Below are 22,652 nucleotides of genomic sequence, written 5' to 3'. Positions count from 1 at the left end.
GGTACGTGCGGTAATGATGCCGACACGTGACAAGGCGACAAGACAAGGCAAGCTACCAAGCAAGCCAAGCACTCCGCCAGGCAGGCGCTGAAATGAGATATTTTTGTGAATATTTATTATGGCATGGCAAAAAGCAAGGCGAAGGTGTATAAATTTGCATGAGCTACTGCCTTAGAGAACTTCTCATATGAGCGAATGTTTGTGTGTTTCTGTGTGTGACAAAAGACAAGGAGACACCAAGACGAAAGCACTGCATAAACAAATAAACAAACAATACATAAATTTTTAGCTACCCCACAAAACCGAACGATGCCACGTACAGTGATTCTAAGGTTGCGAAAATAAACTGAAATTTCTTTAATTTTCTTTAAAATTCTTTTTAACACAAATAATTGGTTGAGAATGAGAATATCCTTAAATCCATTTATTATTAAAGAGAAATTCAATAAAATTGGCAGTCGAACCATATGAGATATTTGCTTCTTGCTTTTACTGAAAATTTCAAAAAAGTTAATAAAACTTTTCAACTTTTTTAAATATATAGTTGTATTTCATAAACTCTTTCAACTATCTTTCTTTATTAAGAATTACGAAAAGTGGAGAAAAATCAAACTAAACGATTAGTCCTTTACCCTTTGAGTCCGTAAAATTTATCTAAATATCTGGTTTGGGTTGTTGAAAAGTTAAGTTTAAAAATTTTTCACAATTTTAAGCACACTGTGCCACATAGGTGGGCTCCTTATGCCGGGCACGTTTCTTTCTTTCGTTACTTCCCATTTTTTCTTTGGTTTCTCTTTCTTTGTTTTGGCTTTCGACATTTCCGGCTTTTGGCCAGGTCGTCCCTCTCCTTGCCACCTTTGCTGGCTTGACATTGGCTTTGATAACAATAATAATAATAAGAAGGTATAATAACAATCATTTTGTGCCCATAAATGCTGCCCCTGCCTCTGACCTGCCTCTGCGGTCGTCCCCTTCTCCCTGCCAATGAAGCTCATCTCGTTCGACTTGTTCTCTTTTTTTCTGTTCCCTGCATATCCACTCCATTAAAAATCCACAATTCGTCTCTTTCCTTTTGGTGTTTTTTATTGAGTAACGGTTTTCTTTTATATAAAAATTGGTTTATTTATGGCATATTTTTTATATTTATGTATTATAAAAGGCATAAAACATATACATATAGATACATATTTTTAAGGTAAATAACATTTAATGAGATAAGGCCACATACACATATCAGGTCAGGAGGAACTGCAAAGATATAGAGCATAAGATAACGATTAGATGATATATTTGACTTGTCACTTATCAATATTTATTTTATATTTTATTTATAGGTAATGCGCTAAAATATACGATAAACTGAACGATTATATATTAGAGAATAACAACAACAGGACATCAATATGGAGCAATTTAATAACGTAAGTAGCAGTGTTATTTATTAAAGCATTGAACGAAATACTTATGAACTCAAAATGTTTTTACAACATTAATGGATATGCAGTTTTAAATTTCTCTCCCATTTATAAATTTATAAAAATATAAAATATTTTATAAAGCATAACAGAAATTGAAATAAAATAATAATTTCATGAACTAATGATTGAATAAAATACCTATAAACTCTAGAAAATTTTACCATCTTTAACAATGACAAGAAGAATGAAAACTATGATCAATCTCTTCCCAAAATCAATTATTATTATTATGTTTTATTCTATTTTGGATGACAGATATACAAATTATCCTTATCGTTCAATAAAACTCGTGTTATTTAAATTGTTTTATGCAAACAGATAAGTTGATTGACAAATTAAAAAAAAAAAACCATATCTCTTTGTTAAAGCTCGAAGTTAAAGTTGTAGCAATATCTATTAATGCGTTTTGTGGTTTAAAAAGCTTTGAAATATTTTATATTGAAATAGTTCTGATCCGATATAATTTTACTAGTAATAATTTCAGACTGACTTTAATGAGAAATTGGAAATTATTTGTTATGTTGCACTATAGAGTCAATTCCTACACACTACCAATCAACATCTGACCTACCATGCCTAAAGGTTTTGCCCTTTTTAAAATTTTTTATATTTGTCCAATAACCAACAGCGATTTTATATCTCATATGGCTTGATTCTTGGAAAATATGCAGAGAAAATTGCAAAACCAGCAAAATTCACATTTTTAATGAATATAATAACACAACAAAGTTGAAATGCAGATGATCGAAAACCTTAAAAGGGGAAACTTTTGTGTTTTTCGGATGGTTGTCCGTAGCCTTTTTGCAAATTATGAGCTTTATCTGCTATTATTTCATTTTGATTCCGTATATTATTATTTTTTGCTTTTGTTACGGTTACGGATCGTGCGAGTTTCTTGAAGATGAATATAGGATACCAAATTGAGGGACAATCAAATATATAAAAGTGGGACTCTGTAACTTGTTTTTTTGTTGTTACTCTTTCAAATTTTATAAAATAAAAAAAATTTTTCTAAGTAACTAAATAAAGACTAATAATTATTATAATTCTTATAGACGATTCTAATATGACAAGAAACGTGCAACAACAAACTAAAAATCAAAGAGTATGAAATGAAATTAAGAGCAACAACATATATACAGTAGCTTGTGATTTGATCCTCGATCCTTGATGTTAAGTTACCCTGCCCTAATGACCGTTGTTCTATCAAACTTTGTTTACTTAGTAAAATTCTCCAGCTATGACTATTTTCGTGATGGTGTATTAAGAAATTTTCAAGTTCAAATAGTTCATTTTCTGCAAAATTCATTTAATTTTTCTCATTTTGAAAAATATTTTATTGAAACTAAAAAACATATATAAATAAAGCAACAAAGCATTCTAAATAAAGCAAATCGAAAGTTTAGAATTGTAACATGAGATAAGGCTATCAGACTGTTAAAAATTAATTAAAATAAAATAAATATGAAATCAGGAAATCTTCAAAATCTTCATTTAATGCCAAACGTCAATTTATTATAAAAGGTTTTTGTGAATTAGTCATAATTTTAAAATGTTAATACTTTTTTTTTATATGATGGCCGATTTGTCAGGCATTTGTACCTAACCTAAGAGAAAAATTTATAGGAATTATTTTATGAGCTAAATCAGAGGCTTAACTAAACATTGATTTGCCTCTAAAAAACGTTTTGCGAATTTCTTCTAATGGTTTATCGTGATATGTCAATACTCAAAGCCCGAGTAACTTATACGGTTAAAGAACACATATTGAGTTTATTTTTAGAAAAAGGTATAGGAAGCAATTTTTATCAAAGGTTTTTCCTCTCCACCTGGTGTCATTAATTTTCTCCAAATATGCTTAATTGAAAGTTTCTTAATTTTGTCACCAACTGATTTCTCTACGAACAGACGAAAATTCACCAGTGGAACTCTAACTTACCTATCAATCAAGTTGTCCATTTTCTAATCAATTTAATCTACATGCATGTCGAGGTAAAGTAGAAATTGTTGGAGCTTTTCAAGTGTCTAGATTTTTGGGGATAACTGCATATTGAATACGTACAATCCTAAGGCAAATGGTAAACAGTTTTCTTCAGTTATTTGCCATTCACTCAATAATTGTGTAGGTGTGTGTGTTTGTGTGAGTGTGTGTATACAGTCGGGACAGAGGCTTAATTACTACACATTGGGAAAACAAAGTAGAGAATCGAACTGATTTGTTTTCTGTCTATGCAATATGTCCATAAAGCAGCTGCTACTCTATCTCTCTTTCTCCGTTAAAGGTGGTGGTTTGTGTGTGTGTGTGTGTGTGTGGGGTGTAAGTGTGAGAGTGTGTGTGTACGATGCGGGTCCTTTTTAGTAACTTTTTGCCTGTGTAAGATAGCCTTTTGTGTGCATGTGTGGGCTAGGATATCCTTTTCTGTCAGTCCACAAAAGCAACAAATTAAACTGTTCTCTTATTTGCAAATGAATTGTGCGTGGCGTAATTTCGCAGAAAACTTTCTTAAGGGGGGGTGAAAGAAAAAGCTGAAGAAGAAGAAGATTGAGGGGGTTTTGTTGGAAGATGGAATATATTGGATGTCCTGTAAAACATGCACACGCTCTCTGCTTTACGCTTCAAATAAAATAAGTAGTATAATACAAGAAAAGGAGTAAAAGAACAGACACAAAAAGAGAAGTTAACGAAATTGAAATGAACGCAAAGGATTCTCTATACAAGTTTTATTTCCCTCTTCGCTCTCAATCCTGAACATCATCTATCTGTCTTTGGTTTTCTTTTTTCCAATTTTTTTTCTTGAAACTTTTACTGAGGGTCTCGAAGACAAAGATGATGTGAGGAGAGAAGCGACGTGATACTGTGTGAATGGGTGGGTGTTTGAGTAGTCCCTTTTGCTAAAGCATTTCATACGCTCAATTGCTGGTGGTTAGCCAAACCCGGCTGCGTGTTCTGGTCGACAGTCAATTGAAAATGAAATTGGTAAAAGTTAGCCCGAATCTCCTCAAAAGAAAAAGCCGTTGAAGGCGGCACCAACCGGCAGCGGTGCGGCGCAAGGATGTAGTATGTATGAGCGTGCGGACAAGCATGCATAATGAGTAGCAGGTCCTCTTACTGAATGCGGGCTACCTTTATTTCTTGTCGTTTCCCTTCTATTCTGTGGGAGTTTTCTTACCCTTCCTTATACAGGTCCCTTTATTTCCCTCCTGCATGTTTCCCTTCAGCTCAAATTAATACTAAAGAGACGCGTAAAAGTATGCAACACCAAATAGTAAACATTGTACGTGCCTGTATGTGCATGTCTCTGCATGTTTGCTGTTTTTTTTCGCCTTCTGTGCTTTTGTTATACCCTTGCAAAAAGGGTATATTAATTTTGGTCAGAAGTGTGCAACGCATAGAACGAAGCATCTCCGACCATACAAAGTATATATATTCTTGATCAGCACGACGAGACGAGTTCAACTAGCCATGTCCGTCCGTCCGTCCGTCCGTCCGTCTGGATCAACGCAAACTCCTCCTAGACCGTAAGAGCTACAGAGCTGAAATTTTGCACGTAGGCTTGTATATACTGCAGGCGTTGTATATCTCGGATTCAGCCGGATCGGACCACTATATCATATAGCTCCCATACAAACCCCAAAGTCACGAACAGTGACTTTTCTCAATAACTTCGTTATTTTCTATGCTATTATCGTGAAACTTAATATTAGAGAGTTTACTACGCCTATAAGCGACTATGCCAAATTTGATCAAGATCAGGTGACTATATCATATAGCTCCCATAGGAACGATTGGTCGAAAACAGTGACTTTTGTAAATAACTTCGTTACTTTTAACGCGATTGCTTTTAAATTAAACATTTCTTAATTTAATATATATGTTAATGACTGTGTCGAATTTGATAAAGATCGGGTGACTATATCATATAGCTCCCATAGGAACGATCGGTGGAAAACAGTGACTTTGATCAATATCTTCGTTATTTTCTATGATTGTAGGCCTTTTTTTCTCAAGCTTAAGCCTTTTTAGATAAAACGTTCTTCCACATTGATGGCTAATAGGTAAGGATAGAGTTACCAAAAAAGTTGCAAGGGTATACAAACTTTGACGCGGTCGAAGTTAGCCCCGGCCCTCTGGTTTTTTCCTATTTTGTGTTCCCTTTTTGATCATAAAAGAGAAAAGTTGCAACAGTTAGGGACCAAAATGTTTGTTACTTATCATTCGACACGTTTTTTATATTTCATAGATTTCTTTTTTCCATTCTGCTGATTTCTTTTTTTTTTTTTTTTGTGTTCCCCCATTTTTTGAGTGCATTTGCTTGTTGCGTTGACTACGCAATATTTTGGAATTTTACGATTTATCAACGAAAAAGCTTGATTCAGAAATTCTCTGTGTGTGTGTGTGCACAGGAGAAGAACAAACACAGACATGGGGATAAAATGGAGAATATAGGACAGTTTTTCCTGTTTTTAGGGTTCACAAAGTGTCAGATTGTTGTTAAAAAGGTTTAAAACCTGAGATAATGGATGAATGACAGAAAGAGATGTAGAGAGATTATGTTGCTAAGAGCAGTTTTATGTGTACTACGGAAACGATTATGAGTTGGGTGAGCATAAAAATTAAGGGTTTTTGTTTTTACTATATAACTTATAACATCAGAGTTACGGCATACTTTTCAGAAAATTTACATAAATGGAAAAATGTTTCAGTTATTAAAAAAAAGTGCCAAGACCACATTAAGTCAGTTCCTCAACAAAAAAATATTGATATTTCCATTTATAATGGTCAATAATTTCACACTAAACTAGTTTAATAAGTTAAGTTTATAACACTTTTTTAATTTATTCATTTGCAATTATGGAGTCCAAAGGGTGACTATAGACAGTCTAGATCTAGGGCTTAGTTTAAAGGACTTTCTATAAATTTTTTTTATTGACTTTTAAAAGCTTATACAATATTTGTATATTTACTTAGAGCGACGTGTACATATTGATAGATTTACTTAATTTATTTTGCGACACTTTTAATTAAAATATTATAATTATGAAGCTTGGCCTTGCTCTGTCTCTGTAACCCAAAGCCTTAACTAGTTGTGAAAATGCGTCAAAAAGTACGGTCTTAGAAAAAATAAAATATAAACTATAACTGTATACCAAATTACCCGCCGGCCAATTGAATCAAATTGTCTTACGAATACTCCTACGAATAATCCTATCAATTATTTTTCTAATGCTGTTTTCAACATATAACATCTAGAATAAATTTGAATAATAAAATAAAATAAATAAATAAATAATTTCTTTTTAAAGAATGTGATTCTATAATTGAGACAACAATTAACATTTATTTTTTCGGCATTACATTTAAAAGACAACAAAAAATCATGCATAAATTGTTCTTTATTTCATTTTTTTTGGAATCTAACTTAAATTAAAATTGCTTTAAGTCAAAAACTCACTTTAAAGTTTAAAATGTAATTGCAAATCATTTTGTTATCCAGTCCAAGTCATTTGAGGTATCGCATTCGAATTGAGTCTTTTCTTTTAGTAAGGCAAATCTAAAATGAAATATATAGAAATAAAATTTTTTTTTTAAATATAAATATATAAAAATTGAAAAAGAAACGAAATTTTCGATAGCTAAAAATATCTCCTATCTTATATTTTATCTAAACAATATTTCTAGTAAAAATTTGTATTTTTTTTGTGTATGCTTTGCTGGTCAAACATAATTTGCTCTGCCATTTTCATTTGTCATGTTTTGTTTGCAGTTTTTGATATGACAAATGGGACAAACAACAAAGCCAACAAAACTCAAAGAATGTTTGCATTTTCAAATTATTTCCTTTTCTATTTTTAACAATTTATTTCACAGATATAGTCAGGTTTTCCCAAGAGAAAAGTGGAAAGGTGAAAAACAATATCACAAAAAAATTTAATAAATTACTACTGCAAAAAAATGAGAAAGAAAGAATCAAACATATACTTCTCGATAATTTGTATCCTTTCTTTATTTAATTTAGTAGGGAAAAAAATAATTAATTTTTTTTTTCCTTGAGCTTGATTATATTTTAGTCATTTATTCAAAAGACTTTAGCGTTTGGCATTAATTTGACTTTTAATGTCGAATCCCGAAACGAATTCAATATTTTACCGATATGGGCTTGAAAAAGATTCAGAAGTAATATTGAGCACGAAAGGTTTCACCGAAAATATTTGTAGTTTATTTTTATATAAAACAATGCAATGAAATAATAAAGTAATTAAATTGTTTTTCACTTAATATGTAAAATTAATTTACTTAAGAATGTTTATAAAAATTTTTAGACTTTTTGTTTTGTTTGTCAATTCTTGTTTAAACGGAAATTTTTTTGTTTGTTTTTTTTTTTTTTTAAAGTTAAAATTTAGTTACCAGATGGGAATATAGAAAAAATTTATTATTTATTATTTTTATATTTAAAAATTTAAATTTTAAATTTTAAATTTTAATTTAGTATGTATTTAATTTTTTTGTTTTTAGGTAATTAAGTAACCTTAAAAATTAGTAGACTTATTGTCAAAAAAAAGCCACTTATATTTTCAAAGAAGAAAACCAAAATGCTGATTTTTTTTTGTTATTTTGTCACAGATGTGTTTAAAACAGATGCCGAGACAAATACATTAAACATTTGTTTCACTTTTGTAAAATTATTCAACAAATTGAATTTAAAACTTTGGAATTTAAAACTTCCTAGAACTGTTTATTTGTATTTTGCGAGAATTTTTGTAAAATGCAAAAAGTGAAAATGTTTTCCTTATTTAAATCGGCGTTTATTGATGAAAGTATTTAAATATTTTAAAAACGTTTCCGGATATTTCTGTTATGTTTGATTTTTCATTTTTATCACTGGGCAAAAAAGGGATTTAATCATTCCAATTTTTATTTGACCGCATTTCAAGCAATTAATTGGTCCATTTATGATGTATGAAATTTTTATGAACTGCACTTCACACACACACACACACACTAGCGAGAGATGAGAAAGGAATCATGCATAAAAATTGATTACATATAAAACTCGATGCTTTCACGCGCCAAAATTCACGTTAAAATCTCATAAAATGAAAGAAAAGCAAAAATTCGACTAAAATGTAGGCCTTGTTTGGATTGGTGGCATACTTACAAATGTGGCTCATCAAACGCCATCAGATGCCAGGTTTTTTTTCGGGCTTTCTGGAGTGTCCTTTCGTTGATACTTTTGCTGTTGTTTTTGTTGGTGGTCGTTTTTTCGGGGGGCTTTTTGTTTTCTTCTTTCTTTTGTGTCAGTTTTTCCCACGGCGACTGTGTCGTTTACATATCGTTTCGTACTGCCTCCACATTTTGGCCCCGTCTAAACGATTTACGACACTTTTGCCAACTGCTTTGGCTCACACATTTGCCATATTGTCTGTCTTTTTGTATATGTGTGTTTTTGTGTATATATGTATTTGTTTGTGTTATTAGCACACTCATCCACCCACTCACACACACACAGCCACATACACATTGAGAGATACAAAAATGCCGCACACGTTCGTTTTTATTATGTTAAATGTCTCCTGGGGCTAGGACCAACGCAACTTGTTTCCGTCTGTGTTTTTCCACATTCGTTGGTCCTTTTTTGCTTTTTTAGTTTTTTTTTTTTGGCTTTTGCAAAATGTTAACTGTCAACTGGGCTTGTCACATTTCACATTCACACACAGAGACTTCACGAGACTTCAGACGAGTTGCGAGAAACACGCGCCAAAAAAAAAATGTAAATATTAGTACGCCACTTTGGCTACTTTTTTGGAATTGCCATCAACCCCGCTGCCGGAGCTAATGTAGTTGTTCCTCTTTTGGATCTTTGCCGCTTTTAGCTTACAGCACGTCGGTCCAATTGAGACTGACGACACGCATTCAACGGTCAAAGTCAATGGTAGTACCAAAAAGGATTCGGCTGTCGGAACTCACCTTAGCCAAAAAGTACGAAGCATTATCCTGTCGCACATGAAAGCTCGTCAGCGGTCGAGTAAAAAATATATTCACTCTTTGTGTGGATTGTTTTCTCGCTCAAAGAGCCTTTCAGCGTCTATCAAAAACATATCTCTTGCTGTTATTTTCATTTGAGTTAACTTATTGAGCATTGAGGTTTAGTCTCTTTGATACGTTGGAGTGTAAAGTTTTGTTTGAGCATAACTTTGAGATGACTGTGTTTGAGTTACTTGATAATAATTTTAAATATTTTGTTCGAGTTTCCTACATCTCAGGATATGTAAAAGGTCAATTGAGTTAAATGTAAGAAATCTGTAAACTTGCTTAAGAAAGTTTTGGAATATTTTTTAAATTTTGAAAAACTTTGTCTAAATGAATTTCAGTCTCAATCTGTCTATCTATTTGATGTGCAATGCCTTATGAACCTTTGAAATTAGCTTGCTTTTTTGCCTTTAGATTATCTTCTATCTTTCAAGCAAGTCGTAAATATTGTTTAAATTCAAATTTATTCTGAGAAATAAATAATTTTACTTAAAGAATCTTATTTAAAATTGCATTGTGATTCTAAGTGTTTTTGTAATTGGAATGAAGAAAGGCTTTATTTAATATTCTATGGCTGTTGTTAAAGTGTCCTTTGAGTCATTTTTGAGCCAAATGAATGGGCATATCAGCTAAAATAAGTTTACTCGTGTCCAGGTTATAATTAAAGTGGCTAAAAAATTCTCTTTGATGCAACTGCAATACGAGTTTCTCTTTTCAAAAGATTTAAATAGAATTCAAAAAACACTCAAGTTATGAGTGGTTTGTAAGGCTTCTCTAGCTCTCACTTACTTTGCCACTGGCACTCTCTTGTTCATGTGAGTTTTACAACTTTCCACTCAACCAATTTAACTTCGAAATATTTCTCTTCATTTTGGTTAGCTTTCCTTGGCCACAAATTCACCATAGTAGCCGAAGCACTTCGTTGTTTTGTCTCTTCGTTAACGTTGTCATCGGCCTTTGAAGAAGGCTAACCGAACACGAACACACCAACACACAAAACACGAACACGACCTGGCCTGGCCTGGCCGTTTGCCTCTTAGCCTTAGCCAATCGTAAAAGTTTTGTACGTATTTAGTACAATTTCGGGATTTGGCAGGATGTAACGAGAGTGTAAAGCAAAAAACCGGAGCGCGCGTTCAATGTGCAGTGCTTGAAACATCAATATAAATTAATTGAAATCAACTCAAGAAAAAGCCAAAAATTAAAAAATAAAAATTATACAAAAATTCGCAAATTCTTTGTTAAAAAAGAAAATGGAAAGTGATGAAAAGTTTTGAAAGAAATTTCTTTAAATCAAAGCCGGTAATATTAAAGCCAGTTAAGCTATAGAAATTCGTCGATAACTTCGGCTCGCCTCGGTTCAGCTTCGTCCTTTCGTTCCAAAATACAAAAAGGATAACACAGAGAATGCGGGGTGAACTACCTATGCCAAAGTCGTGTGCCGGTTAACTTAATGCTACGTTCTTTAATTTTTTTTTTTTGTTTTCGATTATTAACCACTTGTAAAAAATGAAAACTAAAAGTATTAACAAAATATACTTTATGCAAATGGTAAAAAAAAAAATTTTAAGATATCATACATATAATCACATCTCTTTCTGTATGTGTGAGTGTGTTTGTGTGACACAATTCTGTCAATTGCAAGGCAAATGGTTAAACATTTTCCAGCTTTTCCCACTAATTTGACTGTGTGGTTGTTGTCTCTTTGGCTTATGCAATCCCCGCTAGCTAATCTTGTCACAGTTGATTTTCTTTTACCCATTCAAGGTTTTTTTTCTCCTTTTTTTTGCTTTGTCCCTTCATTGGCAAGGGTAAACCCATAAAAATATCTTCTTTGGGTTTACCATTTTCCCCATGTAATAGTGTCGTTTCCTTTAGTTGTCCTTTTTATGTTACCTTTTTTTCTTTGCTTTTATTTTGTTTGCTTGTTTGTCAGGACAATTGAAAATTCAATTGATTTAGCAAAATGAACTCGCTACTCTGACAGAGACACAAAAGCTCCGTGTGAGGATTTCATGTCTTATACATTTTTTTTGATTGTGTGTGAATTTTTTTTTTATCTATTTTCATTTTCTGTTTTTACGAGCGGCAAACAAGTATTTTCTTTTTTTTCTTGTTGTTGGCCCGTTTAAGTGGGTTAGCAGAGCCGTTTTGCAGTTTCTCATCTGGCATTTTCCTTTTCTCAGCTTTTGTTCCGCAATTTTTGGTGTGAAACTAAAGCCACGTTTACTCAGTGATTGTTGTTGCTCTTGATGGCTATTTGTCGGTTTCTCGTTTGTGTTTGTGATTGAAGTTTCGGCCTAAATCGTTTTAGGTGCCAGCTGGCTGAAGTGATTTTTATTTCATCTTCGTCATCTACGTTTTCTCGGTCCCACTCGCTTACTCCCTTTTCTGTGAAAGGGCCAAATGGAGGATTATTGTGCTGTGGTTTTACGATGCAGTATTAAAACTCTACTGTATTGTGGTTTCAAGTTTGACCAAAAGACTTTTGAATATTTAAAGTGACATAAGTGAAATGTTTTAGTATTAATCAAACAGAGGGTCAAAGGTTTAAGGCTGCCAAAGTCCATGAAAGGATAAAACTTAGATTGAATTCTGTTTTAACTTTAGTCCCAATTCCTAGTATTTTAAAGTTCTGCCTAATTTCGGTCTTTATTAACATCAAAGAAATGACTGTAATAATTTCTGTTATATTTGATTGAGTGAAATCGTTCATTTGAATGCACAAAAAAGAATATATAGAATATAGAATGCAGTTTGAAAAGCCCTAAAAAGTATGCAGTGAATTTCTTAGCAACTCTCTTTTCAAGCAAATAGCAAACCATTCAACTGGCAATCATTAAAAGTTATTGATATCTCTGCCGTCCTTGTCAATGTCCTTTTGATGTTCAAAATGAACTTAAGTGTTTTTGTGTAGCACATTTTTCTGCAGTTGCCCTCCCTAAAACTAAGAGTAGTTTTTGCCATTTCTTTTAAGACTTTGAAGCAGCTGTTGACTGCTATACATTTACGTATCTATATGTAAATATGTATACACTGTATGAGTTTAGTAGAGTTTCCTTATATTAACCGGATCCCATTTGTTGTCAAAATGTTAAATTCTGGTCATGATATTTAAATCTAATCGAAATTTGTACCATATTTGTGTCAAAACATAATCTTCAAATTCTCAGAAAATATTTGTAGATATTATTGTTATATTAACAGCCTAAGGACATTTTTGTTTGGTGTTTTTCATATTTTTCTATAAAGCTTTAATCTTAAAGTCTTAACGAGGTTTCTGGGGCCAATTTTTGTTTCTCTCTCTCTCGCTCACACACTGTTTTTCTCTTCATCATTCTGTTCCTGTTTTGCCTCTCATAGTGCTACAATTTGTTTAAGCAACTTTCCTCGTTTTGGTGTCAAGTGTTTTTATTAGTTTCAGTGGGGAAAATGAAAATAGAAACTAAACAACAAAAAAACCAAAAAAAAAAAAAAAAATATATATATAGAAAAGAAAGAAAAAACCAAACAACAACATTGCATTCACATAGAACACAGCTGGCTGCCTATATCCCAAAAACAAAAGCAAAAATTTTATAATGCAGAGAAATGAGAATTTCTTTATTTCTATTGTTGTTGAGGGTGTTGTCTTTTTTTAAAACTAATATCACGCATACGCCAAGTGCGCAAAGTGTGTGACTGAAACTTTATGTCAAGGAAATCGAAATGAAAAACTTTGGCAATTGTCATTAGCTGTGAACAATATGTTAGTATTAATAATACAGATAGAAATTTCTAGATAACAATATTGTTTTCATGATATTTATTGATTATTAGCCTGTCATTAAGTTAATTGAGTCTCTAGGCTTTCTTAAGAATGATTCTTTACTTTATGCCTCGATTCGTTTAGTGTGATAATTTGGAAACTAATATATATTCGGCTTCACTCATTGTCTTTTAGTAATTAAATTAATTTTTCTTTACTTCTGTGTTTCTTATCAATTGAGTAATTGATTAAATTTCAAATGAAATGTCATTTAACCATTGAAGCCAAGTAACCTAAAGGAGCTTAAAGATATCTAGCTATTTATAATGAAGTAAATTTCTTTAAAGAGAAGAACTAAAAAAAACAGACAGATTAGTTTTTCAAGATAGAATGCATTTGTCATTTTTAGTCATCTGTTGAGTTAATATACAAAATCATACTTATTTACATACATTTAAATGTCAATCTATTTAATATTTTATCTAAAATCTACTTGTTTAGTACATTGGTTGCTAAGCAAATGAAATTTCATCATTCGTTTATGTCAAATTTGAGCTTAAGAAAGCTTCCATAGAAGAATAATAAAGTTCTGCTTCGTTTAGTTCTTTTGTAGTCCTTCAATAACTTCCATAGATAGAGAGTTTTCTTTTCCCTGGAATGCATTTTAAGCTCTTCAGTTCCAAACCATATACAAACACTAGGTATACAGGTTTTCAATTTTTAACGGCTAGTGAGAATCATCAAAGTCCTTAAACTCAACAGTCCAGGGAGGAAATGTTGGGATCCTTTCTGCATGCCCATTCTCATTTCATTTTTGAAACTGTCTCCTGCCCATTTTCGTAGGAGTAAACAGGAGTTCATGTGTGTGTGTGTGCGCGCACAAATAGTGCAGGACCGGGCGGAGTTTTTCTTTATCATTGGCTGAAGGTAGAGTTGATGCAATCCCAAGCACCCATTTCACTCATCCATGGTCCCCTTTTGGGGTTGCCCTTGTTGTTGACGTTTACAATTGGTGTTGAAAACTTCAGAGTTGGAAATTGGGTAATACGATGAATGACGATGACGACAATGACTGCAGCAATTCTGCATTAAAAGTAGAGACGCCCTTGCACCACCATCAACACCACTTTCTCTCTCCGAATGTCTGGTTTGATATGTGTGTGTGTGTGTGTGTGTGTGTGAGATTGTGGGGTAACAAAGAAAATTTTAATTTTTATAGAATGGGCATGACGTTCCTGGCCAACAAACGAACACAAACGTTCCTTGCAACGTTGCCAATGTTCGTGAGCTGTGCTTACAGCGAAAAAAATCCAATTATTTTAAAACTTTTGACAACTGCAACAACAAATGTTGTTGCAACAGCTACAACAACAACAGCAACAATGCCAGAGCTATGAAAACAATAAGAAAACTGACTACGAGTAAAAAAGCCAGAGAGAGAGAGAAAGTCAAAAAAAGGGAAAAAAAAAAACAGAATAAAATGAAGGGTTGCCAGCCATTATAACTTCACTTGAAAAGTTTAATTGATTTTTACAAGTGCATACCTATACACATATACATATATTTGTGTATATGTAGTAGTGTTCAAAGGCGTGGCATACCTTTAAGGCAGCTAAGTGGGTCTATAAGTTGATGTACATAAACAAAAATGTTGGGGGCGTAAAAAATTGGCAAAAAGTAAAGAAATCAAAAAGTAGTCTAGCCCTCGGCAATGTAAAGTGCATAGTTCATATAAGCATATATACATACATATATACATATATGTATATTTGTATAAGTACATATATGTAAGTGTAAGTACATTTGTTTGGCTGTGTGATATTTACTTTTCTACACTTGCAGAAAATTAAACTAGTTGTTAATAGGTTCGTCTACTTAAACGATGGGTAATTGCCCAAATTGAAAACTCTTTAAACTTTCAACAATTAGAATTGGGTGAGAATTAATTATGCAGTCCAATTACTTATTTATGCCCTTTTATTAGCGCAGTTGTTTTACATACTAGAATTTGAGTAGCTTTGGACAGAACCTTTGGTATAGCAACTTGGTATCTAGCAGCAGACTTTTTGAGCCAACGAAAGATCACAGAGCTGTGATGGATTCTTGGGAAAGAAAGTAAATATTCCCTTGCTAACTGTTATTATTTTGATTTCTAATGTTTGATATCACATCAATAAAAATTTATATTCCACAACTAATCCCATAATATTTTATTGTCTTTAGAAATATCCTGCATTGCTACCTTCAATATAGTTTAATTTGGTTTTCCTCAAGAATGTCAGGTTCGATTCTATGTTGCCCATGGGTCAACTAAGCTAACTCAAAGCTTACTGCCAATTTTTCTCTGAGTGTATGTATGAGTGCTATGCAAATTGGCATTCCTGTCTATGCCATATGTATGTTGAAAGAGGTTTTTAATTCCATTCTTTCTCACTTTTTCCTTGTTTTTTTTTTTTTCATTTTAGTTGGTTATTTTTTAATTGCTTTCAGTAGTTGCTTGTTTTTTCTTAAGTGCTTGAAAAGTAGCTGAAGTTTAATTATTGACTTCTGTCTTAAGGCGTTTTAAGCCATAAAATGGAACGTAGTAGTACTTCATGATTGAGCCCAATTTAGTGTTATTATTGTTACTCCTGGGTCAGTTTAAATTGGATTGAGATTAGCACTTACTAGCATTTTATTTGAGTTAAAAATAGTTTCATAAAGGGTGAATTGAACTATGACAATAGAAAATATTTTAGTTATTTGGCACTTTGCTAAGTTCTGTGTTAACTGTAATACTTTTCTGCTGCTGGAATTTGTAATAAAAAGTGTTTTAAACAAATATGCATAGTTTCGCTTTAAAGGTTTCGGACTTGTCGAAATGAAGTTGTTTAATGGAAAAGGATGCCTTCAGTTCAGGTTTTTGCAAATCACTTTTGAGTTGCTTTCTTCTTACCTCAAAATGTTTGCCATTTTACCTTCTTTATTTACCTTATACAATTTCTTAAAGAATAATATTTTGTTGTTGCTTTTCATACTTTAAGCTTAACAAGTCAAAAAGATTTGCACTTTCCAGCCGGCCAAAACCACTCACACACACAGACACACAGATACATATGTACACACAAACATACATACAGAAAGAGGTCTGACAATTTAAGCCTGGTCCAACTGACTTTTATCCTTAACAAACGTTTTTTCTGTTTTTCTTTTTGTCTTCCACAACTTTCTTTTTGCAGGCATCGAACACGAAAAAAGGAAAATAATAATAATAATAAATAAATATAAATCAATAAAGATAAAGAAGAGAGAAAACAAAACTGCATATCCTGATTGAAAATTACTACTACTATATAAAATATCTATATGTAAAATAAATGATAAAAGAGTTCTTTAAGTATTAGGTTCAATGTTAAGCAGGTAAAATCCGAAATTTTTGTAGTAACAACAGCTTCCCTCCACATGTAACAACTGCAACTGCAACTTTAACCAAAAAATTATGGAACAACAACAAATGGCTCCACAAATGATACATAAATTGCAACAACGACAACAACTATGGAAATCAACGTGACAACAATATCAATTTGTTATTATATGATGATGCAAATAATGATGTAATATGATGATGATGACATCGCATTTATTCACACATCTTGTTATTTCCGATGATTTTCGGCTCGCAAAAATGTATTTAACAAATGATTGAAATACCCCCCTCCAAAAAAAAACCACAAAAAACTCTAAATAATAATTATTCAATTACTAATAACTACACAAACAACACACAATCACTCACTCACATATATAACAACTCACACAAACACACGCTAATCTATATCCTGAAACGTATCCTAAAACACTCCCAAAACCCAAAAAAAATAAATAAAAAAACAAATTTTAGCGTAAAAAGTTACGTTAAGGTCGAACCGGGTCAGCCAGAGAGTAAGTCTGACTCCCACAAAAAATAAAAGAGATAGTATATAGAGCCGGAGAGTGAGACAGAGCTAAGAATTCTGCATATTAAGTATTATTAAAGTTGTTGTTGTTGTTCTACTGGAAAAAAAACCCATTTGCCTGCCTATCTATATATATATATCTATATATATAGTTATATAACTACCTTCCCCCGCCCATTTATATATAAATATATATATAGAAATAATGGGTCTGCAGATGGCAGCAGCATCCTCCAGTAATGTTGCAGCAACATCCAGCATCCTTGTAGTGCTGTTGCTTATCATCTGGACACCCCCACACGTTGATGCAGCCCGTAAGTACAAAAATACAAACAATAAATTCTACAATATACATACATACATATACTAAATGCAATAAGAAGAACAGAAAAAAGGAATGAAGAAATTTCTTCACTTTATTTATAAGTTCTTGTTGATTTTTACATTATTTAAGCCATCTTTTTATGTATTTGCTGTTATGCAAGTTAAGTTAGCTGTTAAGTTGTAACTTAGTGAACAGGGAGTTCAACTTTAGACATAATATGAGTTCATGTTGAAAGTTAAGTTTTTCTTTCAAGTGGTTGGAGAAAGAGATTTTCTATGAAAGAGTTTCTGGATTGGATTATGCAGTTTATATTGGGCATTTTTTTTTTTTTAATTTGTAAAGATTTGTTTACGTGGCTAAATATTTGTCGCTCTTTATTAAACATATATTTCCCATTATAATATACTGAATAATAGTTTCGTAAAAGGCTTTTAGGATTGATTTTGTAAGAGCTCTTAAGGGCCGTTTGCAGAACTCTAGAATTAGCATTAAATACTAGAAGTTTTAGAAAAGCTGACATATTGAATTCTTAGTGTATATCCCAAGTTTAATAATAAAAAGGACACGATTTGTTCGAAGCTTTTTCTAATAGTTACTTGACTTTCTATTCCTGTTACAGACTAATATTTTTAGGTGAAACATTAAACATCCTAACCTTATGTCACATTATTTTTTTAAGACTTCCAGAAATACTGTCAAATATTTTTTAGGCCACTTTGTTGTTGATAGATTGCTATCTTAGTTTAATCCTTAAACATTATAAAACTTTATAGGAATTACCTTTCATCGTGTCTTTTTATTAATTAATATTATAGATTGACATTTGCTCACGTCATTAAATAGTATATTTCAACAGGTAAAACGGTAACAAGGAAGAATTTAAAATGGTGGCAGAAACGAAACCAAATAACAATCAAAGTGTTGGCATTTTAAATTGCAGTCAAATGTTGGTCATATTTTGCGCCAAGGCTGTCGTTCCGCTTGGTTCACCTTTCACTGCCGTTTCATTTCATTTGTGAGCGATAAACAAGCTGGGGGTGTGAGCTACAGGCATAGACATTGCATATCCTGCAACATATTTGCTCCCTTGTTTTTATACGTTTGATGTGTTTTTTGTTGCTGGTTGGTTCTTTTTATATTGTTTTTTTCTCTCAGTGTTGCCTAGTTTTGCAGTTTGTCGCACCTCTTTTTTGTGTATATGCCCATTAAATTGAAATTTATGCGGCACTTTGCCGCGTGAAATGTTTGTACAACTCGTTGCGGGTTGCGGCTTTCTCTCACAGTCACTCTCACTCTATCTCTCTCTTTCTCACTGTCAGTTTTTCAATGTGAATCCCAGTGGCAAGCCCTTCTTCTTTAGGCGTTGACAGACCGACAAACTGTTAGACAACATATGCAAAAATGTTTTTGCTCCCCTTTTGCACTATTGCATGTAAATGGTTTTGCTGACCTCCTACATTTTCGTTTCCATTTTCAATTCCCCTACCTTTTCTCTCATCAGCATTCATATATATTTTCCGCTTTTCAGCTAATTTGTCGTTTGTTAAAATTATGACACAAAGTCCAGCCACTTAACAACTGTCAAGTTAAACTCCAAAATATATTTATATATATCTAAACATATATAATATAAAGCAAAGTCACTGAACACCATACTCATTTTCATCTTCATTCTCAGCATCAACTCATTTCACTTTTGGTTTTTGCAACAAGTTTTAATTAATTTCCCACAAAACCTATCCCAACCACTTTAACGCCCACTCCCACTCGCCCACTCTCTGAAGCAACTTCAACTCCGGATTTTAGCTATGATGCTTGTGGTACCTACTCTACTCCCCACAATATTTCTCTAGAAAAAAAGTTGATTCTACGATAATTTGAAAACTTTTCGTTTAGACAGCGCGAAAAAAATACACAGAAACGTCAGCCAGTGGAGACATCTAGAGAAAAAGATAGGAAATAGAGAGAAAAAGAGGGGAGAAATCGCTACGTAAACCAACAAATGGTAAAACTATATGAATACGACATGCTATATTAAGCCTCAAATAAATGCCGAGCCATAATTAACATATAGCAAAAGTTTTTACTTTCTCTTCTCGTTTCCCTTCTTCTGCCATTTCCATCACCATCACCATCTCCATCTACTATCTATCTAACTATACTCTACTTAAGCCGAATGAGTTGGTTAGAGCTAGGATGCCAAACTTTTTGGCGACGATGAAATATGGTACCCCCAAAATACCAAGTGTGGGATAAAAGTAATTTGAAATTTACAACTTTCTAGGTTGATTGAGCCAAGTTTTAGTTTCAGTTTCAGTTTTAGTGGTTTACGATAAACGTGTGTTTATATGCATGCAAGGTAAAGTAATTAACTCAATATCTATAGATTCCTTCGATCAATAATGATAAATAGTAAATGGAATAAAAAGTTCGTTATGAAAGTGAAAATATGCTTGTGGCGAATAGATCATTAAATTGACTTTATAAATTGTTTTACTTTTAAAATTTTCTTGGTTTTTATTGGTTATTTTTTATAGGAACAGAGTCTAATTTTTACGTCTTCAAATTAAATCAAATGGTATCTGTTAAAAACTTTTTAGAATTGTTGTGGAATGTTAAGCATTCACATATCTGATGAGTTAGTTTTCTCCACATTATGTAGGCTAAATGTCTGATGGTTCCTTATTGCACATTATTTTGTGCCATTTAACTTAACGTAATTAGGCACAAAGTGAGATATAGACGAGTGTTATTTTCAATTGTCAGCAAATGGCCACAGATAAATGTTGATTTATACATATATATATGTACATATATATACATATATATAAATATATACCTATATATTTTGGCCAACATTGCCCATTGAGTAAGTACTGTGTGGATGCTCACATTAATGTGTTGACATTTGGTAACCTTTCCCTTTGCCCAAAAACTAAAATGCCCATTAGAGCTCAGAGGTGGGTGGCTGGAGGAGATGAGAGAGCAGAGATATATAAGCGGGGAGTAGAGCGTTGTAATGAAAAGTAATAATATTAAATTAACAGAACTCACAGGAATTGTTGTTGCTTTTCGGGCTGGGTAAATGGGGGGCAGTGAATGGTGAAATGGCCAAAATGGCGAAATGGTCTTCATCGTTGGTCCACACACTATTTTCGACTAGGCCGCCGCCGCAACAAACATCTTATTTATGGTCTCGTTTCTCGTAAAAATTTGTTATTTAGATTTATGGCGTTTTGCTCTTTGTTGTTGCCCAACATTTATTTATCTTTCTCTTACATCTCCTGTTGTTCCCTTTCCTACCTATCTTTTTTTTGGTATATATATATAATTTTTTTAGACTCTACGTTTCTTCTTCATCTCATTTGGCACTGAAATTTTAGAGCCACTTTGCCCGGTCGGTCACTTGTCCGAAAAAAGCAACAACAACAAGGACAAAAAAAAATGTGATAAATGTCAGAGCATTATTATTGTTGAGCAGTTTCGCTTTGCTATTACATACATAAGTAGGTATATATGTACATATGTATATAGTCGACATGCAGGGAAAATGTTTGCTAATATAATGATATGCCAAGGCATTAACAAAGTGCACACGCATTTGACGCCTGACGCGCTCATTTGCAAGAAAAACAAACAGCAAAACGACAAATGAGGGGCGTGGCTGTGGTATATGGTATACATTTCAGTTTACACAACAAATATCATTTGAAATAATACGCAGTACAAGAGTCGTAACTGAATGTAGGAAGAACTAATGTATCATTCATACTGATTAGTTGTTTTATGTGGGAAAAGTTTTTCGTAGATAATAGTTTATATCATTTCCCTTCATTTAGAAAACTAGAATTAGGAAAAAATTAAACATTTTATTTACCATTTGAAAATTGTTTAGCAAAAAAAGATAAGTAGTTGTAGAATTTCGATTTCATATTTCTTAAAACATTGACAGCTTTTATTGCCGATTTAAAAATTATGTGAAATTTTCTTACCAGAAGTTTTTTCTAAAAGAGGAATACGCAGCAAGTCCTTCTTAACTGATTTATAGAGTGATATTCAATTTGCCTTGAAAAGCCATTTCATGACTGATTTCCTTCACACTTATACTTTAAATTTACTATCTGTCCAATTCCTAGTTTAGCTTTAGCCAAGAAGATAAAGCAAAGAAAAAATAGTTGCAGCAGGAGGAGATGAGAAGTATAAACAAACTACACAAGGCTTTTATTTTTCTATGAAGTTTTTTTTTTCCTGCCAAGTTTTGCCAAAGAGAAATAGCAGGTTAGTGACAAAGGGAGGAGGAGACCAAAACGCAAAGAGAGAGACAGAGATAGAGTGAGAGTGGGATCAAGCAATGAGGTGTGAAGATGAACAGTCGCAATTGTCTGCACACGGACAAGAAGGACACGGAGAACATGGACAGGGACAGGGACATCTTTTTCCATTCTATTTTTTCCCCCATAGTTTTTTCTTCTAGAGTTGTCTTTCTCTCAAAAGCAAATATGGCACTATGCTAAGGCGAAACCAAATCAAATGTAAAGCTCGGTGTGTTGTGCCGTGTCTGTGTCCTGGTGTGTGTGTGCTTTGTGGTCTGCCATGCCACGCCTCTGCCTTTGAATCCACTCTAGGCAACACACCTTTTGTAGAAATCCAACAATGTCAACTATGCAACACAAAAGCGACAATGGCGTTGCTTTTGTCTGACTGCCAAAGAGAAGAATGAAACGAGAACTCTGGTAGTGCTTGTAGATGGTTGGAGAGAGGTGTGGACCAAGTGAGAGTGAGTGAGCCCTTGTTGCTGTTGCCATATAAAAATAGCTCACTTTGCCGCATTCTTATTCTTTTACTTCTCTTTCTCCACCTCTTTTTCTGCCACATCCATCTGGTTTTCATTTTTTTTTTTTCGTTTTATGCTTACGATTTGCATTGCACTTTTGCTTTTTCCTTTTAAAGTTTCGCTTGCGCTTAAAGCAATTGAAATAGAGAAAAAGGGAAATGTATATACATATATACATAAGTATATCAACATAATGACATTAAAATGCGCATTATATTAAACCGAAAAAGAAACTAAAAAAAGGAAAAGCTAGTGAAAAAGATTTTCCAGCGCGTGCCGCTTTAACCCCTTGGCGTGTGC

The 22,652-nt window shown here is 32.9% G+C and overlaps 1 protein-coding gene and 1 long non-coding RNA gene across 9 annotated transcripts in view; one reads left to right on the top strand and one right to left on the bottom strand.

Annotated features, from left to right (window-relative positions):
• Lar (tyrosine-protein phosphatase Lar) overlaps positions 1-22,652 on the top strand; it is a 155,396-nt gene that overhangs the window by 20,662 nt on the left and 112,082 nt on the right. For all 8 annotated transcript variants that reach the window (XM_068295644.1, XM_068295646.1, XM_068295649.1 and 5 more), the window contains 2 exons: positions 1,335-1,421; positions 17,139-17,507. In XM_068295644.1, coding sequence (XP_068151745.1) covers positions 17,399-17,507 — 109 coding nt within the window. In that variant the 5' untranslated portion in view covers positions 1,335-1,421; positions 17,139-17,398. The remainder of the gene's footprint in view (positions 1-1,334; positions 1,422-17,138; positions 17,508-22,652) is intronic.
• Positions 1,219-9,359, bottom strand: LOC137581424 (uncharacterized). Its single transcript, XR_011033143.1, has 3 exons — positions 8,636-9,359; positions 6,932-7,030; positions 1,219-1,248 (listed from the first exon to the last, which is right to left on the bottom strand). It is a non-coding gene; the product is annotated as an uncharacterized lncRNA (long non-coding RNA).

This window comes from Drosophila tropicalis, unplaced genomic scaffold (genome assembly GCF_018151085.1).
Source record: "Drosophila tropicalis isolate 14030-0801.00 unplaced genomic scaffold, ASM1815108v1 contig_845, whole genome shotgun sequence".
Classification (NCBI taxonomy): Eukaryota; Metazoa; Arthropoda; class Insecta; order Diptera; family Drosophilidae; genus Drosophila; species Drosophila tropicalis.
The sequence above is the reverse complement of the archived record's forward strand: the minus strand, read 5'-3'. Positions and strand labels throughout refer to the sequence as shown.